Source organism: Gossypium arboreum, chromosome 13, assembly GCF_025698485.1.
Source record: "Gossypium arboreum isolate Shixiya-1 chromosome 13, ASM2569848v2, whole genome shotgun sequence".
In the NCBI taxonomy this organism is placed as follows: domain Eukaryota; kingdom Viridiplantae; phylum Streptophyta; class Magnoliopsida; order Malvales; family Malvaceae; genus Gossypium; species Gossypium arboreum.
In genome coordinates this window covers 2,663,515-2,686,118 of record NC_069082.1, presented here as the reverse complement: position 1 = coordinate 2,686,118, position 22,604 = coordinate 2,663,515, and the positions used below count along the sequence as shown (strand labels likewise).

At 34.3% G+C, this 22,604-nt stretch overlaps 4 protein-coding genes across 5 annotated transcripts; 2 read left to right on the top strand and 2 right to left on the bottom strand.

Moving 5' to 3' along the window:
* The first annotated feature begins 2,964 nt into the window (after positions 1-2,964).
* Positions 2,965-7,289, top strand: LOC108464478 (CASP-like protein 5A1). Its single transcript, XM_017764797.2, has 3 exons — positions 2,965-3,350; positions 4,919-5,051; positions 5,818-7,289. The coding sequence occupies exons 1-3, from the start codon at positions 3,139-3,141 to the stop codon at positions 6,007-6,009; spliced, it is 537 nt and encodes a 178-aa protein (XP_017620286.1). The 5' UTR covers positions 2,965-3,138; the 3' UTR covers positions 6,010-7,289.
* LOC108464480 (60S ribosomal protein L12-3-like) lies at positions 6,222-7,289 on the top strand. The gene has a single exon (XM_017764798.2). It carries the CDS (start codon positions 6,553-6,555, stop codon positions 7,051-7,053), a length of 501 nt encoding a protein of 166 aa, XP_017620287.1. The 5' UTR covers positions 6,222-6,552; the 3' UTR covers positions 7,054-7,289.
* A 1,132-nt stretch (positions 7,290-8,421) lies between these two features.
* Positions 8,422-10,578, bottom strand: LOC108464061 (uncharacterized). Of its 2 annotated transcripts, XM_017764145.2 has the most exons (2): positions 10,068-10,169; positions 8,422-9,927 (listed from the first exon to the last, which is right to left on the bottom strand). In XM_017764145.2, the coding sequence occupies exon 2, from the start codon at positions 9,923-9,925 to the stop codon at positions 8,594-8,596; it is 1,332 nt and encodes a 443-aa protein (XP_017619634.1). In that variant the 5' UTR covers positions 9,926-9,927; positions 10,068-10,169; the 3' UTR covers positions 8,422-8,593. The 2 variants fall into 2 exon arrangements, with proteins under 2 accessions (XP_017619634.1, XP_017619632.1); XM_017764143.2 differs by having other exon boundaries at positions 8,422-10,578.
* A 1,448-nt stretch (positions 10,579-12,026) lies between these two features.
* Positions 12,027-18,315, bottom strand: LOC108464060 (probable catabolite repression protein creC). Its single transcript, XM_017764141.2, has 11 exons — positions 17,610-18,315; positions 16,954-17,268; positions 16,758-16,866; positions 16,577-16,670; positions 15,801-15,888; positions 15,566-15,649; positions 15,062-15,158; positions 14,876-14,963; positions 14,604-14,709; positions 14,421-14,513; positions 12,027-12,935 (listed from the first exon to the last, which is right to left on the bottom strand). Exons 1-11 carry the CDS (start codon positions 17,778-17,780, stop codon positions 12,507-12,509), a joined length of 1,674 nt encoding a protein of 557 aa, XP_017619630.1. The 5' UTR covers positions 17,781-18,315; the 3' UTR covers positions 12,027-12,506.
* Between the last annotated feature and the right edge of the window lie 4,289 nt (positions 18,316-22,604).

Below are 22,604 nucleotides of genomic sequence, written 5' to 3'. Positions count from 1 at the left end.
GATTAAAGAATAATATTTGGTACCATTATAGTATTTAGACTTCGTAGGTAAGTTAAAAGGTTGATAAGTGTTTAGAAGTATCTATGAATCGTAGGTAAGTTAAAAGGTTGATAAGTGTTTAGAAGTATCTATGAATCGGGTTGGGACCAATTAAAATTTTAAGCCTATTTGCTAGGCTCAGGCTCAGATCGGCCCAATAAAATGAATCTAAAATTTTGCTCAGACTCGATCCAGATAAAAATACTAAAACCCGAGCTCGACTTGCCTGTATTAATTTTTTATATTATTATTTTTATATAATTTTTAAAAAATAATACATAAAAAATACTAAAAACATTAAAATAAATTTTTCCAAACAAATTAAAAATATATATATACTTAAATAACACTAAGATAAGTGTAACTTAACAAGTGGATGCCTCTAAAATAGTAACAAAATTAATAATAAAACAAGAGTTATATAATATTCAAACATTAGCAACACAATAGTGAAATTATAGTAAAATAGTAAGAAAAGAACAAGAAAATAGCAACAAAATAGTAAAAAAACAGCAAGAAAATAGTAAAGAAAACCAGGAGTTTTTTTCTTTTTTTGCATATTTGGGATGGGTCGGGCTTGGGCCAAAAAGCTTTACTCGAAACCTAGCCCGTTTTTTAAACAGACATTATTTTTTGTCCAAACTCATTTTTTGGGCTTTTATTTTTTACCCAAAACTTCTCACTTTTAGAATGGCCCGACCCATAAACAGGCCTACAAGTGTCCTATAAGGATATAAAAAATATTTAAAATATATATATAATAATTTTAAGACTTTGTGAAATAAAAAATACATTAGCAATACACTAAATACTAACCCAATAATTAAACCATTCAAAATAAAATTAATCTCTCTCACACAAAATTCCAATACCCTTTAACCTTTTAATTTTCAACCCATTTTGTGTGAAGGGTAATGTAATTGTGTATTTTGGGTGGTTGGTTTACAAAATAAGATTAATTTAAATATGAGTTTGATGTGATCTAAAGACTTACTTTTATGGAAGGTTTCGATAGGCTTATGCAAATATGTTGGAATCAAGTCTAAATAGTCATCCGCAAGTTGGGTCGAGCCCAATTCCCATGCTGATTCAAATCAATCAAGTTGTGGATGAATTCTTTATGGGCCCAATTGATTTAATCATGCTAATTTTAAAGGCTATTAAACCTAAATTTATTTTAATAAGCTTGTATTTTTAATTTAATTCCACGTATTCATGCATGTTTTTATATGGATTTTGTGTTTCCTAAGTTTATAATTATCTTTAGCATGTGTGCATGTGTAAATTATCACATGGTGTCTAGCTTGTGGCATTTGATATGTTTTAGTTGTGTGCATGTGTTTGTGTCCATCATATATAGATAACTTGAATTTCATGCGTATGGAATCAAGGATCAAGTGTTTAATTCTTTAGTTCTTTGTCTTAGCCGAATTTTGGAATGAATTACAAAGTTTGATGGATATTTATATTTGTTGTAGGTGTCTGATTGGTATCCCAAGATTGACTATTCATTTTCCAAATACATGCACAAGGAGAGCTTCTAGAATGTTCAAGATTCAGCCATTATGAAAATACATGAGTGTTCGTATGAGAGGGCCAAGTTCATGCCTTCCTGCATTCCTTAATGAGGAAGAGTTCATGAACAAGCAAGGAAAATGTGCCTCATTAAATCGGCCATTCAACCAGCACTTACATTAACCAAAATAGGGGAAGAATTTAAGAGATTTATGCTGCCCATTCATGTATTCAAGGCACGTTAAAGCTTCAATTTAAGTGATGCATGAGCCATGCAAAATCCATTCGGCCAAGGGGGGATTTTTGGAAATTAAAGGGCTGCACCTACATTGAATTGGACGAATACTTCCTAGCTAAGCATGCATGAATGCCCAAGTGAAGAGACACTACATTTATTCGGCCAAAACATGCACCAAACATCAAGCATGAAGCGAATTTAATTCCTAGTGTGTGAACATTTTGATGTCAAATGTGAACAAGTTTATGTTTATGTGTGAACGTTTTAAGTGCTAATATAAACATCATTATGCCGAATTTGAGTAGTCATTCTTGGAATCTATAAATAGCTTTGTAAGATATTTCGGTGGCACCATTTTTGAATATAAAACAATATTGTGAGAATTTTCTCTCCAAGGTTCTTAAGTGACTTCACCAAACTTATCAAACTTTTTGAACTTGTGGCGTTTTCCCTTTAACTTATCACTTTGTTTACCACCCCGAAGTGTGGTGTCTTTATTATACCAAGGTTTTAGCATTTGTCAAATTTACGCAGGTCGAGTTTGATTATATTTCCGGTTTCGTAAAATATTCAAGTGCTATGGGTTACGATTTCTATTAACTTTTTTTTTTTTTCATCAACCTTTAAACCTATTCAAGATGATCTTTCAAAATAAATAATTTTTCAAATTAATTCATAGGAAATCACATCAGAGTTAGTATTTAGTATATTAATAATATACTTTATTTATTTCATAAGTAACTTTAAAACATTTATCAATCTCTTGTAAAGTTTAAAAATTCCACTATCGATCATCAAATATTATTTTTTAATAATAACATTATTAAAATATAATATTACTTAGCATAATAAAAATATCTAAAGTTATAAAAATTTAATTTATTTTTTAAAAATTAAAAGGTGAAAATTATATTTTTATTATTATAAAATTAAATTTTAATTTTACCCGTAAAACAATTTTCGCAGTGGAGGTTGATTGTAAAGTTGGGAGTTGATAACCAGTGGTGACTATTTCCAAGTTGCAGGCCTGAAGTAAGAGAATGAATGCGGGTTTAATGATTTCATGATCAGGTCCGTAAACGAAACACTAGGCCCACTCTTCACCAAACTAACGGCTCAGATTCAACACCGTACTATCCCCCATTGACTTTAATGAGTAAAGTCAGCTAAAGTGAGAGCTTAGTTAGCACAATTCGTTCGTTCGTTCAAGACACGGGGAGCTCAACCCACATCCCCCCCCCCCCCTAAAACTTCCATTTTCACGATACAATGACAAATTAGAGCTTTGCTCCATCCATTTCATTAAAAATCCTATATTTTCTTTATTTAAAAAAAGGGGAAAAGCAATGAGCCTCAGCCGTCCGACGGTGCACCCGGTGGAGGCTCCACCGTTGACGGAGGCTGCGGTGCATGGTCCTAGAGTGAGGATGAAGGACGTTCAAGGCATGCCCGGGACTAAAGGTGGCCTTTTTCTTCGTCTTTCTCAGTTCGTTTTCGCCATTATTTCCGTCTCCGTAATGGCCACCACCAGTGATTTCCGCTCCGCTACAGCTTTTAGGTAATTAACCCCATTTCCTTTTAGTTTCTAATGTTCCAATCTTTCTCTTTCCTTGGGTTTTCTATTATGTTATATGGAATTTATTTGTGAGCCTTTTTTTTAGCTTGATTTATGTTCTGATCTTTTTCATTGTGAATTCCAGTTTCTACCAATAGAGTGCAAAACTTGAGCTAATGAAAGTGCCTTGATCACCACCAAAGTTTTATAATTATCATTTTATCTTTGTACTCAACACTTCCTAATTTTAAGTTAAATTTTTCTATAGAACTCTGATGCTTAAGTTTTGGGTAATTAACCCCTTTTTTTTTTCGATTCTAATCTTTCGATCTTTTCCCTTTCTTTGGTTTTTTATTTTATGTTGTATTCAATTTATTAGTGAGGCTTTTTTAGTTTCATTTTGTGTTCTGATCTTTCACATTGTAAATTCCGGTTTCTACCAATAGAGTGTAAACTTGAGCTAACGAAAGTGACATTCAATTTATTTGCTTTGATCATCACCAACCTATTATGATTATAGTTTTAGCTTTATAATCGACTAGAACTCCTTTGTTTTAAGTTTTTCTATAAAATTCTAATCTTTCAATCTGATATATGGGAAAATTGTTATGTTGATAATAATTTTTGGGTCAACATATGCTACCGGTTCTCGGTACCTAGACGAAGTTTGAGATTGAAAGTTAAAAACTAAATCCTACTTTTCCAATTTAAAAGTTCTAGTCCAATCGTGGACACCAGCAGTATTGCCCTTCAAAATTTGCTTACTGTAAGGTATGCTTATAGAGTTCATAATGATTTGCTTTTGAAGTTGGTATGATTGTATCTTTGATGGTAAATTTTGACAAAAAGTGCCAATAATGTCAGCTGTTGGACTGAGATTTTCAAATAAAAATATTAAGAGCATTGAACTTTTTAAGTACATGAACTAAATCTCAAACTTCATTCAAGTATGGGGACTGATGACATATTTTGACCTGATGTTTGTAACACACTTGAACTAATGTTAAGACTTTGATGATCAGTGTGGTTGTGGATCAAGAATACCCTTACTTTTGGGATTAAATCAAACTGTTATGAGCACATAATTGTATAAGATGATGAGGTAGAAATTGGCAATTTAGAGCTGAATGTATATCATTTAGGTATTTTCCACAGGCTTTCTTCTAAGAAGTTTCGGATTTTACTTTGATGCTTGATACTAGTAAAAAGATGCTATAGTTTAGCATTCTTTCTTTTTGCAGGTTAAACGATTATATGTTTGTTTCCCTATAAAACACGGATAGCTTTATTCTCTTTGGCCATATAAATTCTGGACTTTTGTTTCCATCTGTTAGTTACTTGCTTTCATGGGTGTATATTAAGCTTTGTTTAAAGTGTATGTTAGGTTAGCGAAAATGCGAGGATTAGTACCATGCCTAAGTTGGTGACAAAACTATGCTGTTTTTTGGGTTTACAATCTGAGATTACGAGATAGTTTCAACGAAACTGTTGATCTCTTTTAGTTGAGATGATAATTTCATGATTTTTAGTCTTATTTGTAACATGAATATTTGATGATTCCAATGCATCAGCTACCTTGTTCTTGCTGTTGGCTTGCAAAGTTTGTGGAGCTTGTCTCTTGCATTTGTTGATATATATGCCCTTTTGGTGAAACGGAGCCTGAGGAACTACAGAGCAATCCGCTTGTTCACCATTGGTGATGGGGTAAGAGACTTTTAATCGAGCATACAGGTTCTGCAACAAAACTTATCATTACATTATTTCCTTTTTTTTTTTTTGTTTGCCATTTTTTCACTGGTTTAACTCTTTATCTTTGCATAAATTTATAAGGCCATCACTTGTTACCTAAAGTTGAGTTTCAGTTTGATGGGAGCTATGATTTGGTTTCATTAACCAATGTTTCCTTTGGGCTTCTTTCATTACATCAAGTATGCAGGTCAAATTTATACACCCAAAACCTCTTCGTGTTCTTTAGAGTAAAAGTTATTAAAACTGAAGCTCGACATGAAGGTCGCTCCTGCATTTTACCTTTTCTGTTCATACAGATATCTTTTAATAGAGAACAAGGATCTAAAAACTTTAATCTTTAAAGAAAGTGGCCTTATACTATTAATTTATTAAGCCTCGTTGCTGTATATTTCACTAAGGAGTAGTTATTCTGATTTTGCAAATGAAACTTCCATCTGTGGGCAAAAGCATTATCTACTCTGCATTCACGACATAGCTATATAGAACTGATGATCTGACAGTGTTCATCACATTTATTGTTCTCAATGCACATGCTACGTATGTTACTCCGATCTCTACTATTCATTTTCCATGAAGTATCCATGTCCAAAGCTATAGGCTCTCAATGCACATGCTAGTTTGCCATTTTAAAATCTTTAGCGGTTTAGCTTTGGTGGTTTTTCTGGGTGGGAATGTTTAGTTAACTTGCTAGTTGAATAAAACCGGTGATGTCTTGATGCAGATCACATCGACCCTTACATTCGCTGCAGCTTGTGCATCAGCTGGAATCACAGTTCTGATTGGCAACGATCTCGATAAATGTGCTTTGAACCACTGCACTAGATTTGAGACCGCCACAGCAATGGCTTTCATCAGCTGGTTCGCCATGTCTCCGTCGTTTCTAATGAATTTCTGGTCATTGGCATCCCATTGATTGTACTTCTTTGTTATAGCATTGTGCAGCCATTTTCTATCTGTTGTATTGGCAATTGCACCAGCATGTAAATAGATCAGTTTTGCTAGGGTTCCTAAGCTAATGTATTTTTCTCCATTTCTAAAGTACTATATTTGGATCTTTGAGGGAAAGCAACCATGAAATTATAAATTACTTGTTTTCCCCCTTTTCTCTCAACCTAGCATTATTGCCTTATAGGCTCTGATAATATTGATAGTTCCATTACTTGGTACCTTTTATACATTGGGTGTTCACCTATTTGGATCAAATTCTATTTTCAACCCAAAATCATCCTTAAAAACTCGAATTAATTAGGTCAATATTACCTCCAAACCAATGTTATTTGTTTTTGGGTCTAATAGACACGTCAAAGACTCTTCGATATTTCAACGGCCTAACATTTTTTGACACCCTAAAGCCCTAATTTTCTACTCCGTTAAACCCCTCAACAGTCTTCTCATTTCCGCTTCGCCGCCGCCCAAAAAGCCCAGTTTCTCTCCTCTCAAATTCCGAACCCTAAACATGCCGCCGAAGTTCGACCCAACCCAAGTCGTCGACGTATTCGTGCGAGTCACCGGCGGTGAAGTCGGAGCAGCCAGTTCACTCGCACCCAAAATCGGTCCTTTGGGTCTCTCCCCCAAGAAAATTGGTGAAGACATCGCTAAGGAAACCGCCAAGGAATGGAAGGGCTTACGCGTCACCGTCAAGCTTACTGTCCAGAACCGGCAAGCTAAAGTCACTGTAGTCCCATCCGCCGCCGCTCTGGTCATCAAGGCGTTGAAAGAGCCTGAAAGGGATCGTAAGAAGACGAAGAATATTAAGCATAATGGCAATATTAGCCTTGATGATGTGATCGAGATCGCGAAAGTCATGAAGCCTAGATCCATGGCTAAGGACCTGAGAGGAACCGTGAAGGAGATTTTGGGAACTTGTGTTTCCGTTGGGTGTACGGTTGATGGGAAAGATCCCAAAGATCTGCAGCAGGAGATCTCTGATGGGGAAATTGATGTTCCCTTGGAGTAAAACCAAATGAAAGAAACTGGGTTTTTCTCTTTTGCTTTACTTAATTGTTTTCTTTTCAAAAGTTTGTGTTTTATAAGTTTTTTAGGTAGTTGTTAAAAAGATGATAATGATTAAGTTTCCTGGGGGTTTAATGATTAAGAAAATTGTCGAGCTGGTGAGCTTATGTTCTGAATTTTGCTTATTGTGGAACTTTATACTTGGATGAAAATTTCAATTTTGATGAATGCATTTTTCAACTGCACTTACCTTGCTTCTGTTTTGATGGATTGTTGATATTAATGCCTATAAATTCTTTTAGAATGTGATAATCTAAGGGAATTGATGATGTTTATTTCATTGGTTTCAATGTGGTATTTGCTTAGATTGACATCTAGCATGCATTTCAACTAGCAAGATTGATCATCTTGAAGTCAATTTTTTTTCTATTTTTGGGGTTTGACTGCTAAAAATTACCTTGGAATCAGCGTTTGTTGTTGATCTGGTAGAATACCAATTTTGGTGAAATAATTTCATTGCTCTCCAACATGTCCTTGGTTTCCGGGGACTCTTCTATATTTGATCTATGACTCAACTACTCTGTTTAAGCTGTCTATTTAAAGCTGTTTCATTCTTCACAAATCTCAATTGATTCCTTGTTTCTCTCTTTAGAACCTTAAAAATCAGAAGGGTCTTTTGTTTTTTGAAGGTCTTCCCCAGATTTTTTTAACATCTCTCTTCTTCTTTGGATTAGGAGGAAGAGAGGTATTTCATTGTCTTAACCCTTCTTTTAATCAATTGATCCTTCTTCATTAAAGACTTTCAATGGCTAAGGAAAGCAAGCAAAGGAGTTCCTGCATGGAAGTAGCACCAGCTCCCATCATTTACCCAGAAAAGTCTTCATCTTCTCCAGGTTTGGAAACCACTTTTGAAGATGTTGCAGAGGAATATGATGACCTTGCATAATATACCATTTGAATTCTTTTTAGATTTCATAGCTATCTAAGGAATGCTTTCATTGACTTTTGTTAGAACTATGGTGGTTCAATTGAACTGCTTCATCCATGAGAGGTTGAGAAAAAAAAAAATTCCTTGAATCAGCAATGTAAATTGTAAATTTTGTATATAATATTTTTCTGGTAATTTTGTATATATATATTCTCTTTCCATAAAAGAAGGAAATCAAATATATATTTAAAAGCTTTGTAACTTTTATGTTCAAAGTGTAAATGGGATATTAGTAATGTTGCCTAAGGTCATCCTCCTCTCTTAAATCATTGTTCACTTTGGCTTTTTACTGCAATTATGTTAGCACTTTACTGCAAAAAGTCCACATGCAACACAAAAAAGAAAAAAGAAAGGAACTACCATGAAGAAAACAGAAGAGGGTAATTAAGCAATAAGCACACAAATAATTTGCGAACTTTTTATTAAGGAAAGTAGAGACCCTAGTGGCTGCTTATTTTATAGCTATAATGCTCAACCACCATAAGGATACATAGACTGACTCATGACTCAAACAAGATAGTTAATCTGAAACAGAGTCCCACCATGTCAATGGTGGTCACTGATCTCCCCACCATTGATGGACATAAACACCAGTTCCTCTAAGGGACTTGAAGAGATCCATCCAATCTCTGTTCACCGCTTGGTTGGAACAGTGCAGGAATAGCTCATCAATGGAGCATATGGTTCCACTTTCAAACAAATCTGAGAGAATTTTCAACTCCACTTCCCCTGCATTCATCTTCAGAACCACAAAGTCTGCATTTTGCACTGTTTCTTTAATCCAAAGAAGGAAGTCGAATCCTTCGTCTTCAACATACGGATCGGAATCATCAGAATCAATGGAAGCCTCAGAATTGGATGTAGCTCTATTTCCAGCAAGGCTAGGATAATAAACAAAGTTGATACCAGGCTTGTTGACATAAGATAGCATCACTGAAGTATTGTGATCGATGAAATAAACATGGAATGCTTTTCGATCCACGGGATAAGATGGCAAGAACCAATCTGTAACGTTAGAATTCAAATGCTCACTTGCCCCAACATCAATATACACCATACGTTGCTTATGAGAAATGTTAACAAATTCAGGCAAATAAGCAATAGTTTTCTCAAATCCAACTGGCCTCTTCTCCAAAAGAGGCTCAATGTTATCCAATATAGGTTTGGTGTTTGCCATAGACCGACAATCGGCTGGTAGCCGATACTGCTCGAAGTAAGTGCCGTTTTTGAGTTTCTTCTTGAATACAATCAATGCAAAGCCATTCACGTAATCAACATGAACAACACTGGAAGCTTTCAATAAGGAAGAAATTGGAGTTACAGACCTGATCAAGCTACCACTACGACCAACAAGCATGGACCCTATCCCACCAGGAGTAAGAACACGTTCAACCTCAAGCACCAGCATAGCAGGGGCTGAAGCCTTATCTAAGTCCCTAGATATCACAAAATCATAAGAATTGTCCTCATAATCAAGCTCATAAACAAATTTCTTATGCTTGAGAGAGAAACAAGGGTGCCTATAAACCCCAGTAACATCACTGAATCCCAAGTCTTTCAATGCCATAACAGCTGACATTGAGCCTTTACCCACACAAAGAGCTTTTGCATTGTAACTCAAAATTTGCTTTTCCATTAGCTCTTTAACCACGCTGGTTGTCAAGTTCTTGTTTTCCTCGCATTGAACCGGTCCAAATGAACCCCAAACTTTGAAGAACAAAAATTTGCCAGGGAACATAGTTGAGGTTGGAGAACCGGTTCCAATGGCACAGCTTGCCGAAGCAGAAAGGGTATACAATATATCTGGACCGGCACCAGAGATGATTTGCAGCAAAGGAACAACCGACAAAGCAGCAGCAACCATGAAAGCGCGTAAAAGCACACGCATCCCTAAAGACCCATGAAATATCATCAACTTAAAGGTCTTAATATCCATTGTCTTTTTTTGACACTTTGAAACTCAAGTAGTAGCAAGGAAGATCCAATATCAAAATATGAGAAACCAAGAGAAATTTGAAGCCAACACATACCAAGAAACCAAATTTAGCGAGTGCAAAACCTGGAGGATGTGTGATTTCCACCCACGAGGAGACCTGTTGATCTTTGAGCACTTAACCATACCTTCATTGGAACCCTTTTTCTTGACTTCATTTCTAACAATATTTCCTCATTCCCCCCCTGGAAACATCTCCAATACTCAATCTTTAACTACGCTACATTACATCCTTTGATGAATTAGCTTCAATCTCAATCTGGGTTGTCAACCTTTGATTGAAAATTTGAAACAAAGGAAAAAAGAAAGAAAACTTTGAGTGGGGATTTCTTTTCCAAAGAAAGGAGCTTGTACTTCATGAAGTGAAGTGTCAAAGAGGTCAGACTTTAATAGCTGAAGCAATGAAAAACGTGATAGATCTGGGATCTCTCACCATTAGCAGCTCAGCAAGATAATGAGTGGGACCGACCAAGAGGAAGATGCTCCGGTGACGTGTTGTTGGGATTACGTGGCAGGTATAGGAAGTTTCTAATCTGTGTGGAAGGGGGCACACTAATCAATTATGAAGGTGTATCACAATTCACAACTGATTTGTATTTTTTTTTCTGACTAAGAGCGTGGGCTATGGGACCCCTGCCCACATGTTTTTCGGCACTTTCTATTGTTTATTGCAGTGAGAGACTGACATGGTACGATTTAGGATCCACCTTTGTCGGTCCATTGAACCTAATTTTCAGACTACCTTAAACTGTTTCATCTTCCTATATGCTTGGCCCAGCAACAAGCTTTGATCTTTCTTGTTGTAGCTGCCCACCACTGCATTTCAAACTAACAAACTCCTTCCCCCCTCCTTCAGTCTTATTGTCCCAAGACAGCCCTTCATCAAACTAATTCGAGTTTTAAAGTATTTTGAAATTTTCATTTCAGATCATTTTAGGTTGAATCATTTATTTTTATGATCATTTTTAATTGTTTTTATTGTTGAAGTAAGTGAGATTATTTTTTCTTAAGCAAAAGCCACGAAGGTCCATTCCATTCATCATCGAAGTCAGAGGTCGATTGGTTATTCAAGCCCACTTTTAAACTATCATGAATCAAGTTACTTGTCTAAGACTAAAAGTTTGCTTGAAATTTAAAATATTTGAATAAAAATATTAGACCCAAAAAAGGTTCAAACAAGAAAATTAGACAATATAAATCAAACTTGGGCTTAAACATTCAAATCAAGCCCAATCCAACTTTTTTATAAGATGTAATGTTTTATAGTATATTATTTTTATATATTATGTAATTTATAAACCATAAAAATTAAACCTATAATACTATAATTTAAACATTAAAAAAGTTGAAATCACTATATAAAATTTTAATAAATAAAAATATTAAATTAAAAATAATATAAATATATATTTTAAATTTTTTTGCAAAATAATATGAGTGAGCTTAAAATAAGTTCGATTAACTATTTACAAATATAAACTCATATTTCAGGTTAAATTAGACTTAAACAAATATAAAATATATTAATATTATACTTAAACCTAATTCAAACTTAGCCCATAAACACTTCTACATTCGGCTGAGCTTGGCCATGTAAGAATATAAACAAGGTCTAAAGAATAAAAAAGTTGAAACAGAGTACATGCTTCTAGACTTATCCAATTTAGTGTATCAATTACAAAATGATTATCCAATTTATAAGACCCATGTTTTCATGTGAAGAAGCAAAGAAGTTGTAAGCAAATAAAAGAAACCAGTGAAGATTCTATCGTAAATAGTATTAAAGAGATTGTCCAGAAGAGACATAGGAAAGAATATAAATAGAGATGATACTATAGATGTTGGAATTTTTATAAACCGAGACTGTAAATAGCGTCCTGTGTTGCTGTTGAAGCCTATGTAGCAGTTCACTGTTTATTTTGGACAATACAAAAACATGCAAATAAAAGAAACTATTGGATTTTGTAGTTATATCAGGAGAAACAAAATATATAGCTTTAGGTAAGAGATTTTTACTCGTTTGAAGCTCATGATAACAGTAAAATCTTATGTTTCAACCAAATCATCTGCCAAGATTTCAGGACAAATTTGACCCACTTCATTTTCATGAAGCTATCTGCATGTTCAACATCAGTATTATTATTATTATTTCTGGAGGGCCTTATGATCCAACAAAAATCATACTGTAGTGGTGATGATGAATCGCCGATCATAAATAATCACTCAAATGCACCTCTAAGATATATTACAAATCTTAAAGGAGCAAACTTCATGTGATTCCTATCGTATCCTAAATATGTTTCTAGAAGTAGCCGTTTCTACTTACAATGGAAGTTCTTCCTTCCTCCATACCTCTTTGGCTCTGTCAATGGCTTTTTTGTCCTTCAATATACGATGAATTCAGTTGGTTAACCTCATTGCAATTCCATTACAAAGGCGGAACTTTATTCTTTGCCATCCATTTATTGATGGCTGGTCATTGTTTATGGCTAGTACTGCCAAGTGTGTTGGAAACTAAAGGTTTATCCTTGGAACTGGATACAGTTTCACTGTTGCTTGATTGGCTTTCTGCACCACTGGGTCTCATCCAGACTTTTATGTGCCCCTGTCGACAAACAGTAAGTACAGATTCCGGGGTAAAAATCAAGCCTGAGAGAGGTTCGGTATGAACACGATGAGCAACAAGTGGTGAAATTTTCGGAACATCTCGAATGCTTGGGGCAGGTTGCAGGGTACCCAGAGGGCATACATTGTCCCAGTGGGAAGACTGGCTCCCAGTGCTGAAAGTGGGAGATCCACCAGGAGGGTATCCAGAGCTGTAAGTGGGAGATCCACCAGGAGGGCATCGACGCAATGGCACAACAATTTCATCCATTTCCAGGTCCCACAATAACAATTGTGTATCCTACAATGGAGGCAGTAATGAGATGTGATGGGCACACACTGCAGATGAACGACACCTTTTTTATATTTTAAGGAAGGAAAATACAAAAGGTTCATCAAGTTTATTAAGAAGCCTCCTAATTTCCAAATTCTAACGTATTAATGCTTAAAACCTGCACTTAGTATTCCCTAGACCTATCAATTGGGCAGGATGGATTGGTTTTGGTTCAGGTCAATCTGAATCAGCTTAATTCAAGTTTTAAAATTTTCAGGTTTGGGTCAGTTTCAAGTTTAGGTTGTTTTGGGTTCAAGACATTCGGGTTTGCCGGTCAGGCTTTTTGGGTCAGATAGTCTCGATCATGTCATTTGGGTTCGAGTTGTTGACTTTTTAGGGTCAAACTGGGTTGGCACTTGGCTCAGGTTTGGATTTGGGCTAATCATATCTGGTTTGTGGGTTAGGGTCGAAATTGATAGATCTAGTATTTCCCCCTCAACGGAAAAGAAAGACCTACTTGTGTGTGGGGTGTGTGTGTTTGCTTTTCTCCTTTTTCTGCCTTTCCCCAGCCGTGCTCTTTGACTACAAAATGTTGGTTAAAATGTGGACACAGTTCTTGTACTTGGGTAAATTTTGAGATTTAATCCCTATACTTAAAAAATTAAAAGTCTCTTACTTTATCGTTCTAAAAATCCTAATCCAATGACCATCATTAATATCGTCAGTATTTTTTACAAAAATTTGTCAATTTGGCATGCTGATTAAGCTGCTCTCTTATGAAGCGGCATATGATTGATAGAAAATAAACATGCCAAGTTAGACAAAATTTGATGTACAATGCTAACGGTGTTAACAGTTGGATTGGATTAAGATTTTTAAATAAAAACAGTAAGGATATTATTTTTAATTTTAAAGTATAGGGGCTAATTCTCTAATTTTGTGAAAGTACATGGACTGACAGCACATTTTGACCCCAATTTTTTTCTATGAATATACGGATTTCGATAAAAATGAAATAAATACAGTCATCAGAGAGTACAAGTGATGTATTCCCTTATTCTTTGAAATATGTCTTGGCTGTTTTTTCACATTTGTATCCTAACCTAGAAATGATGTTCATTAGATTAACAGTTCAAGAGCTGTTTAAACAAGAACCTAATTACAATGTATAGTAACCGAAGCAGACCTAAGTTTCATATGTTTAAAATCCTCCAAACATTTCTTACAATCTAAATAGTCATTCCATGTGCTATAGATCACCACTATTCCGTCCTAAAAACAGACATCGAGATCATAAGTAGAGAAAGAGGCAACAGCTAGCTCTAGAAATGTTGCTTCAACCACATTAAGATAGTATCAGGCATTAATAACTTGTTAAAGCTAGACATTTCTGGAACTAAAGTTGATTCCACAAACCCACAGAAATACACGACAGGAAATAACCATGGAAAAACGTGGCGTCAAGAATTCAGGACAGCCATTATTTTTACCAGACACACAACATTTACATACCTGACCAACAGAACCAAAACGGTACATGACAGTCTCCCCTGTGCCATCTGAATTAGGCGATGACCAATAAGAATCGAATGCCACTCCACTAACCTGCCGGCACCATTTTAGAAGAAATGAATATAGAGCCATTTGTCATCTGCAACAAATAAACAAGCCTTTGCTACAAAATAAGAATCTTACCCATGAGTTGTGCCCCTCACCCCATGCCACAACCTTTCGATCTTCCATACTCCAAACTTGAACCAAGTCATCTTCACCTCCAGTCAGAATATATTTCCCATCCATACTGTTCAATGTATGTGGTTAATAACAAATTCTACTTTCTCCAAAGGTGATAGCTTAGATATTATACAAAAAAGAATACAAAGTGACAGCTTGAAAATGAAGTATGGACAAGTTTAAAGAGTTCTCTTTGGGAAAAAAAAAAAAAAAAGAGAGAAAAAATAGAGCACCTCCAAGCACAACATAGTAGAGCACCATAATAGCTTTTGCCACCACAAACTAGCTGTTCTTTTGAATAGTCAAAAACTCGCAGATAACCTGCACTCAGTATGTGAAAAGAGAAAAAAACTGAAGTTCAAACAACCTAGAAAATGAAACAGCCATAAAATCCAAATGGTGTCAAATTGACTTGATACCATCTCTTCCAACGGTTGCTAAGCAGGCCCCATCAGAGGAGAAAGCAATGCTATTAATTGAACCTTGACATACATGCCATCTCGCAATTGGGTTACTCTGCAAGTAAATAATGGCAAGTCAACAAACAAAAACGATAAATGGAAAGATATGAAGAAAACTTATACAGCTTCTTCAATGATGTTAAACAACAGTCAGACTGATACCAATTATGGTGCCAAGGCAGATCCTATCATGCCCGATATCAAGACTATCATGGCATTTACTGTAATGTAATAAAAAGACAGGTATAATCCAGAAGGAACAAATGCATCATAATTTAAAGAGAACGTTATCTGGCTAAGACCTAGAAATACATAATATGAAAAGTAAGATATCAGCTATGCAGCACCTACTATAAATATACAAATGATAGGATCATTAATGGCCTCTAGCTTTAGATGATAGTTTTAAGGTAAAGACTACAAATTTTCAGGAGGCATGCAAAAAAAAACATTGCCCAGTACCTTACTGTGTCGTGCATGCGCAACAGAAAATTGAGTTTGGTCTTTGATAACAGGGAATGAAGAATCTCCAGCACAATCCTTGTTCTAGAGGGAAAAAAAATGAAATGAAAAGAAAAGAAAAGAAAAGAAAAGAAATAATAATAACTTAAATAACTTACTGCATAGAACATCATGAAATTTTGTAAGTTGAACTCCCTGAAGCAGAAAAAGCCTTCTTTAATTATTAGAAACTTGCCTTTTCATATATGTACATATTTCCATCAGCATGGGCAACCACAAAAGCACCATCACCTCCGGGGATCCATGCAATACTGGTACAGTGACTGCCGAAGACAACAAATTTTAATCAGATAGGAGATGGAGCCAACATAAAATTTATTTTTTCATGAGTCGACACAGTTAAAAATATCGATTCAAAATAAACCACTATTAGTCACAAAAGTCATTGGTCCTTTAATTATCTTCAGGGGAAGCCCAAGAGGGAAGCAAATTCTAGAAAGGCCAATTACAAGTCCAATATTGGTAACAGGGTTAACAATCAACTTAGTGAAAGACCAAGTCAGTTGCCGATAGCATATTTCTAGTATTGATAGCCTAAAATTACAGTTGAAATATTAAAAGGTCAGAGAAAACAAAAGAAGCACTCTACAACAAGGTCTCAATGTGGCAACAGCCCTGTAAGACAACAAAATAAAATCCAGAAAAAAGACATTTTCATAATGATTAAAAGGACTGAGCTGAACATGCACTATTTGGAAGAAAATTAAGCTACATATTCATAAGATGTCATAGAAAATTATCCTGCTCCAAGCAAATGGGTTTACAATCTATCTTTACAGCATCCAAGAACTAGAACGTATAAATCTAAAAGAGTCACCCATGTAACAACCTAAAACAAAACAGCTTGCACGTAAATTTAGAAAGAAAACTCCAATGATGAATAAAGGTTCAGAAAGTCATACTTCTAGAAAATAAGAACATGCAGAAAGGATGTAGTAATCTAAATCTTGCCTGTTATTTACAGAACCATCTTTATTGTAGTGCTGTGCCCCAACAAGCTTCTTTCCAACATCTTGCAACTGCTGTCTCAATGACACTGAATAAACTACAATAATGAATATAGAACCCATAAATTTGGGCATTTAAACATTGAAAGTAAAATTGCAAATTATAACAAGCTAAAGAGCATTACCATCACCGGAATTCAACCCAATAAGCAAATCATGCCCATTCTTGGCATCCTGATCAAAGGCATGGCATACAGGGTTTGAATTACTGAAATGGATAGATTTTATTGGATCCTACATTAAACACCATGATTCTTAAGATATCACCATAGCCAATCCTTCCCATTCATCAAAAACCTTAACAGAGATATGCTAAATTACCTTATCCTGCGAATTCAAATCACTAATAAAAATAGAATCACTGACATTGAAGATTAAATAAGTTCCTTTCCCATCAAAATTTGTATTAGTCATTGAATTACTCGGACTCGAAGAACCCAATGATCCAATCCTGCCAGCACTGCTAGCACTTTTACTACTACCATTCCCTCCAACAAAGCTGAGTGCACGGCTCCCATTCCCCGCACCTAGCCACCTCGCTGCTGCTGATTTTACCCCACTGCTGGCAGTGAAACTAGACGATGAAGCTGTTGGAGTTGATGGAGCTGGCTTCTCTTTCAGATGCGCTAAGGTAACCTGCCAATCAAACTTAATCAAATACAATCCAAGAAAACCAATACTGAAACTGAAAATTAACTCTAGAAATATGAGTCTTGACTTAAAGTCCTTAAAATTCAATATTTCGACCACAATGATCAATATATAAAATAACTAAATAAAATATGTTCATTCAGTGCTTCCAACATATGGGTATTTCTTGAAAACCCTTTTTTTACTAATAAATTGGAAATGCTCACTTATTATGAAATTTAAGTCAGAAAAAACACCAAAAATAAATCCCATACTGAAAAAAGTAGACCAATTTGAAGTGATATAAAAAATGGGTCCTGATTAAAATCCGAAAATAGTCTTTTTACCTGAGTAACAGTTTTGCCATGAGAATAGTGAAGAAGGCCAGAAGGGTAAGTCTTTTCATAGTGAAGCTTATATCGACCTTCTGGAGTTTTTAAATAAGTCTTCAAACCCGGCGATTGAGCGTTCGCCGATGAAGACGGTATAGAAATCATACCGTTGGCTTTGTTGATCATCTTGCCTCTTATAATACACCCGATAACACCTGATCATGACAGTCCAGGGTACCTTTTTCTTCTTCTTCTTCTTTATCTTCTCAATATTGAAAATTTCTTATTTCCTAAGACACACAAAAAAAAGCCCAACTTTCTTTATTTCCTTTTTTGTTCTTCAATGGCTGTGGGATCAGGAAATTTTCAGTTTCAATGATCTTTTGTAAACTACTTTTTTTTTTTCCTTCTTTTATAACTTTTGATTTGAGGTGGTTTAAGATGTTTGACTATTTTGGCGTTAGAAAAAAGTCAACGGAATGGACGGCGGCAGATATGAGGTGGAGGATTGAAAGAGAGTGTTTCTTCTCAGGCCTTGAAGTTGTAAAAGCGTAAACTGATAATGAAAGGGAAAAGACAATGGGAGAGATGATTTCTGCTTTTCTATTTATTTTGATTTTGTTTTGAGAGTTTCAGTTTGTTCCAAATTGTTTCTTTCCTTTTCTTCATTTTGGTTTTTAAACTTGTCCTTAATCATTTATAGAAAATATTGTTTGACAACTCTTTTGAAAAATCTTATAAATTTATAATTAGTTTTATACATTATTAGTAAATTTTTTTAATTTTAACAAGATTCATTTTCGGCTAAAGGTTTCTTAAGCCTATAAAACAGTATGTCTCCTGATATGATATGCGTTACCCTATCCAATAACTGATATAGATAAATTATGTTACGACTACGTATGCTTGTCATTTTCAAAACATATTTAAAGAAAATACAATTTTATAACATTAATCCCTCTATTCGGGAACTTGAATTTGAAATTTTGGATTGGGATTTCAATTATTATGTAAATGGTATGCATGAAGTGGACAAATTAGTTGGGATTCAATATAACATATTCAAAAAAGACACGAAAATTCAGAGTGAGTCAGCCTCAATTGTCTACGTTCACTACCTTAGCTTATCATAACTAAAGATTTCTCAAATTCACTAATTTGAACCTTTCAAGGATAAGGTTTAACCTTTAATCACTTTCTTTTAAGAATGCAAGATAGAACCACTTCCCCTTAAGGTTTTTTTTACCCAAAACCTTATGTAAACCCTCACAAAAATGAGAAATAAGGTTGAGAATGAATAATCACCTCAAGAAGATAGATATACAACAATTAAGCTCTCTCACAAGTCACAATACAAGACAACACTTGGATGAATGAATCACATATGAACCCACAAATGTGTACAAGTGAAAATAAGAATAACAAAGAGAAATGATTAGATTTTTGCTCTTGATCTTTGTAAGTTTGTTTCTTGTCTAGTTTCTGAGTGTTCTTAGGCTCTATTTATACTCTCTTATGGTTTTATAGCCATTTGGTGTTGACAGAGAATGAATTGAGCTATTGGAGTCATTAATATGGGCATTAAATGCACTTGCAGAGCTAGAGGTAGCGATACCTTAGCCTTTGGGGTCTAGTTTTTTTCTTTAAAATTTGACTATTGAGCCACAAGTATCGTACCACAATTAGGAAGGGTTTTGTACCTCATCGTCAAGGGTTTGGTACCTCTTGAGTAAGGGTTTGGTACCTGGGTTTTGAGATCCACCAAAAATGAGGCTTGGGTGTGGTGCAAAAGTAGAAGGGGTTCGGTACCCTTGTGCCAACATGCTTACTACCTGCTTGGTATCACACTATTTACCAAAAGAGTCTGGTACCCTTAAGTTAATAGGAAAATTACATGTAATGCTCCAAAATTTTCAATATGACACGTTAATAATTTTAGGCTCAAATATTAAGGAATTATGAGAAAAATTCAATGAGCGATTCGGTTAAGAAATTTTTATAAGAGGAATTTGATATTCGAAATGGAAATGTGTGAAAAGAGTTATAAAAGTGAGAATATGTCAAAATGGACTAAATTCTAAAATTTGAAAAGCATAAGGACTAATGTGTAAAATTATCTGAATATGAAAAATATTAATTATTATGTATTGTTTGACATGAAATGAATTGCAATGTGATTTGGTGTGATGAAAATCACTTTTGGAACTATATTGGGAAAATTGAATAGTGCATGGACTAAATTGTAATTTTTACATTTTATTGGAAAAAGAGCCAAAGTTTGATTTTTATTACTTATGGAGCTATAATAAAGATTTACAATAAATCATGAACTTAGATTGATTTAAGTATTGAATTTTGAGAAGATATCACTAAAAGGAGTAAAATGATAATTTTTCTAAAAAGGATAATTTGGTCAATTCTTGAGACTTTAATGATGGAAATAATATTTAAATATGATATTTGGTATCTAAAATTTATTTTGGATTGTTTGAATCTCGCATTAACGGAAATGAGCTTCAAATTGACATAAAATGGACTTAAAACATGTAAAAATATGTGCTCAAAGCCCATTTGTTGGTATTTTGAAGATGGGAAAGAAACCTCAGCCCATTCTCTTCTTCTCCAATGACAGCAACAAAAAAGCATGGAAACTTCCCTTCCTTCTTCCATTGTCTTGCTTATTTCGTCAATACAAAATCTCTCTTATTGAGGTAAGTATCATGGATACTCGTTTTTCTCCTGTAAATTAGTAAGCATAGGGTTTATGTAATTAATTTTATAATTCAGTGTTTATTAGTGCTAATATTAGTGTGAAATTCCATGACACTAGATATGAAATAACACATTAAAATGTGAAGTTGTAATTATATAGCTATAAAGTGCTTTATCAATTAAAATTATGATGTGAGAATTTTGGGTTGTCATGGAAATATAGGTGGACATGTATGAACCATGCCACTATTATGGAAAGATTAAGTAAGACCATTATGGTAAAAATATATGTCAAAGTACAAAGTCCTACTTTAAGTTGACAAGTGTCGATATAAGTCTAAAGTTCCGAAATGACGGTAAGATAAGTACCGAAATGACCGTAAGATATAGAAAAAGCTATTAAAATCTTTACCTTGAAATTATGTTAATTTTAATTGACTTATTGTTATTGATTTTAGAATGTTATTGTATAATATTGTTCACATTTTGTGAAAATGTGATTATGGACATGTTATTCAAAATTCGACTATATCAAATGATGTTAAAAATTGGTTAATAGTATGGAACCTATTTTATAAATGGTTTTAATTAACATCCCTTTATAGAGATGTAAATGAAGTACATTTTAATGTCATGGAGCTAGAACTTAAGTCCAGCAAACTATGTGGCCTTAGGCGGTTTTTTTGCTTTAAATATGCCAAAGTCAGCCTAATTTTCGAAAAGTGAGAATTCTCTCGAAAATTCTCTCAGGCACTGAAAATAAAGCGACTCAAAAAGAGAAAGGAGCCATGAACAAATAAAATAACCACAAGAAAAGAATAACCCACCAAGTGCTTGAGTAAATGTCGTCAAAAGTATTCTTTTTAACTCAATAATCGAATTAATACAAATGAAGGGGGAGGAATCTACTTATAGTTGAGTTTTCTTAAATCCAACTGTATAGATTGAATTTCCATCTACAATAAGAGAGTCCCAAGAAACTTTATCCTTTAATATTTACAATAATTATCTTAATAAAAATACAATTTACAATTTAATCATGATTCAAATAAATGAGCCTTGAATCTTTTCCAAATAATGGATCAGTCCTGTGGGCCCGAATGACCCCCAAATGAATGAGAGGATCAAAGTATACCTTGATCACGAACTCTTTTATGCAGTCTGTCGTAACCATTTTTTTGTAAAACGGTAGTCGACTTGGATTTTAAAAATGAAAATGAAAAAAACTGGAGTCGCCACCAATCTTTTTAGGTGTGATCGGATCACCTTAAGTTAATCATTTTAATAAAAGTTAAGATTTACCTAAACGATAATTTTGGCCTCGAAAATCGAAAATGGGTTCGGAGTCGGTTACGCATACGAGGAAGGATTAGCACCTCGATCGCCCAAAATTGGTACCTAGTTGATTAATTAGTGTCTTAGTATCGAAAATTAAAAAAAGTTTGAAAGAATTTTAAAATACGATCCTTCTTTATAAAAAGCTCAAGTGTTAAAGACTCTCTCGTCTCAAAATATAAAATGTCACACCCAGTAAGTTAGGACACGACACCTTAAATTTTCGAGAGCGAGCTTGCCTTTTATGAAATCTGTGTATTTCATTAAAAGGGTATTCGATTATTTAGAATAACGAGAGAAGTCGAAACCCAATAAGTTAGGGCACGTTTTCTCGAATTCTCAAACACCGAATATTGCCTTTATTTCTGAACAAAATTCTTATTTCGAGATGACAAAATATCATACCCGGTAAGTTAGGGCACAACACTTCACATTTTCGAGAATAAGCATTTTTAACTTGTATAATGATTTAAAAAGAATATATTCCGTTATTTAGGTTAAATGAGAAAAGTCGAAACCCAGTAAGTTAGGGCACGATTATCTCGAATTACAAAATACGGAATATCACTTTTATGAAAGGGTTATTTTAATATATATTGAGTAAAAACGTGATTTATAATGAAACATAAAGGCTATGGTGTTAATATGTATAATGACACCATGATAGATGTGATAGCGTCAAAAAGCAATTAAAAAATGAAACAATAGTGAAGCTTAGAAATATGTAAATGTAAACACATATGTGAGGGAAATAAAACAATCGAACACGCGAACGAATAAATAAATAAATGAATGTAAGAAAAATGGTAAAATAAAATGACAATGGTAATGATAATAATGATAAAAAGGTATATACATATATGTATTTAGGTACATACATAATAATAGAAGTGATAAGAAATATATAAGGAAATATATACATACATAATAACAATAATATAATATTAAAGGATACGCATCGTA

Coding starts and splice junctions, on each gene's coding strand:
- LOC108464478 (XM_017764797.2), top strand. CDS start 3,139: ATGAGCCTCAGCCGTCCGACGGTGCACCCGGTGGAGGCTCCACCGTTG. Junction 3,351..4,918: donor CGCTCCGCTACAGCTTTTAG/GTAATTAACCCC, acceptor CCAATGCATCAG/CTACCTTGTTCTTGCTGTTG. Junction 5,052..5,817: donor TGTTCACCATTGGTGATGGG/GTAAGAGACTTT, acceptor GTCTTGATGCAG/ATCACATCGACCCTTACATT.
- LOC108464480 (XM_017764798.2), top strand. CDS start 6,553: ATGCCGCCGAAGTTCGACCCAACCCAAGTCGTCGACGTATTCGTGCGA.
- LOC108464061 (XM_017764143.2), bottom strand. CDS start 9,973: ATGGATATTAAGACCTTTAAGTTGATGATATTTCATGGGTCTTTAGGG.
- LOC108464060 (XM_017764141.2), bottom strand. CDS start 17,780: ATGATCAACAAAGCCAACGGTATGATTTCTATACCGTCTTCATCGGCG. Junction 17,269..17,609: donor ATGGCAAAACTGTTACTCAG/GTAAAAAGACTA, acceptor TTTGATTGGCAG/GTTACCTTAGCGCATCTGAA. Junction 16,867..16,953: donor ATTTGAATTCGCAGGATAAG/GTAATTTAGCAT, acceptor TGTTTAATGTAG/GATCCAATAAAATCTATCCA.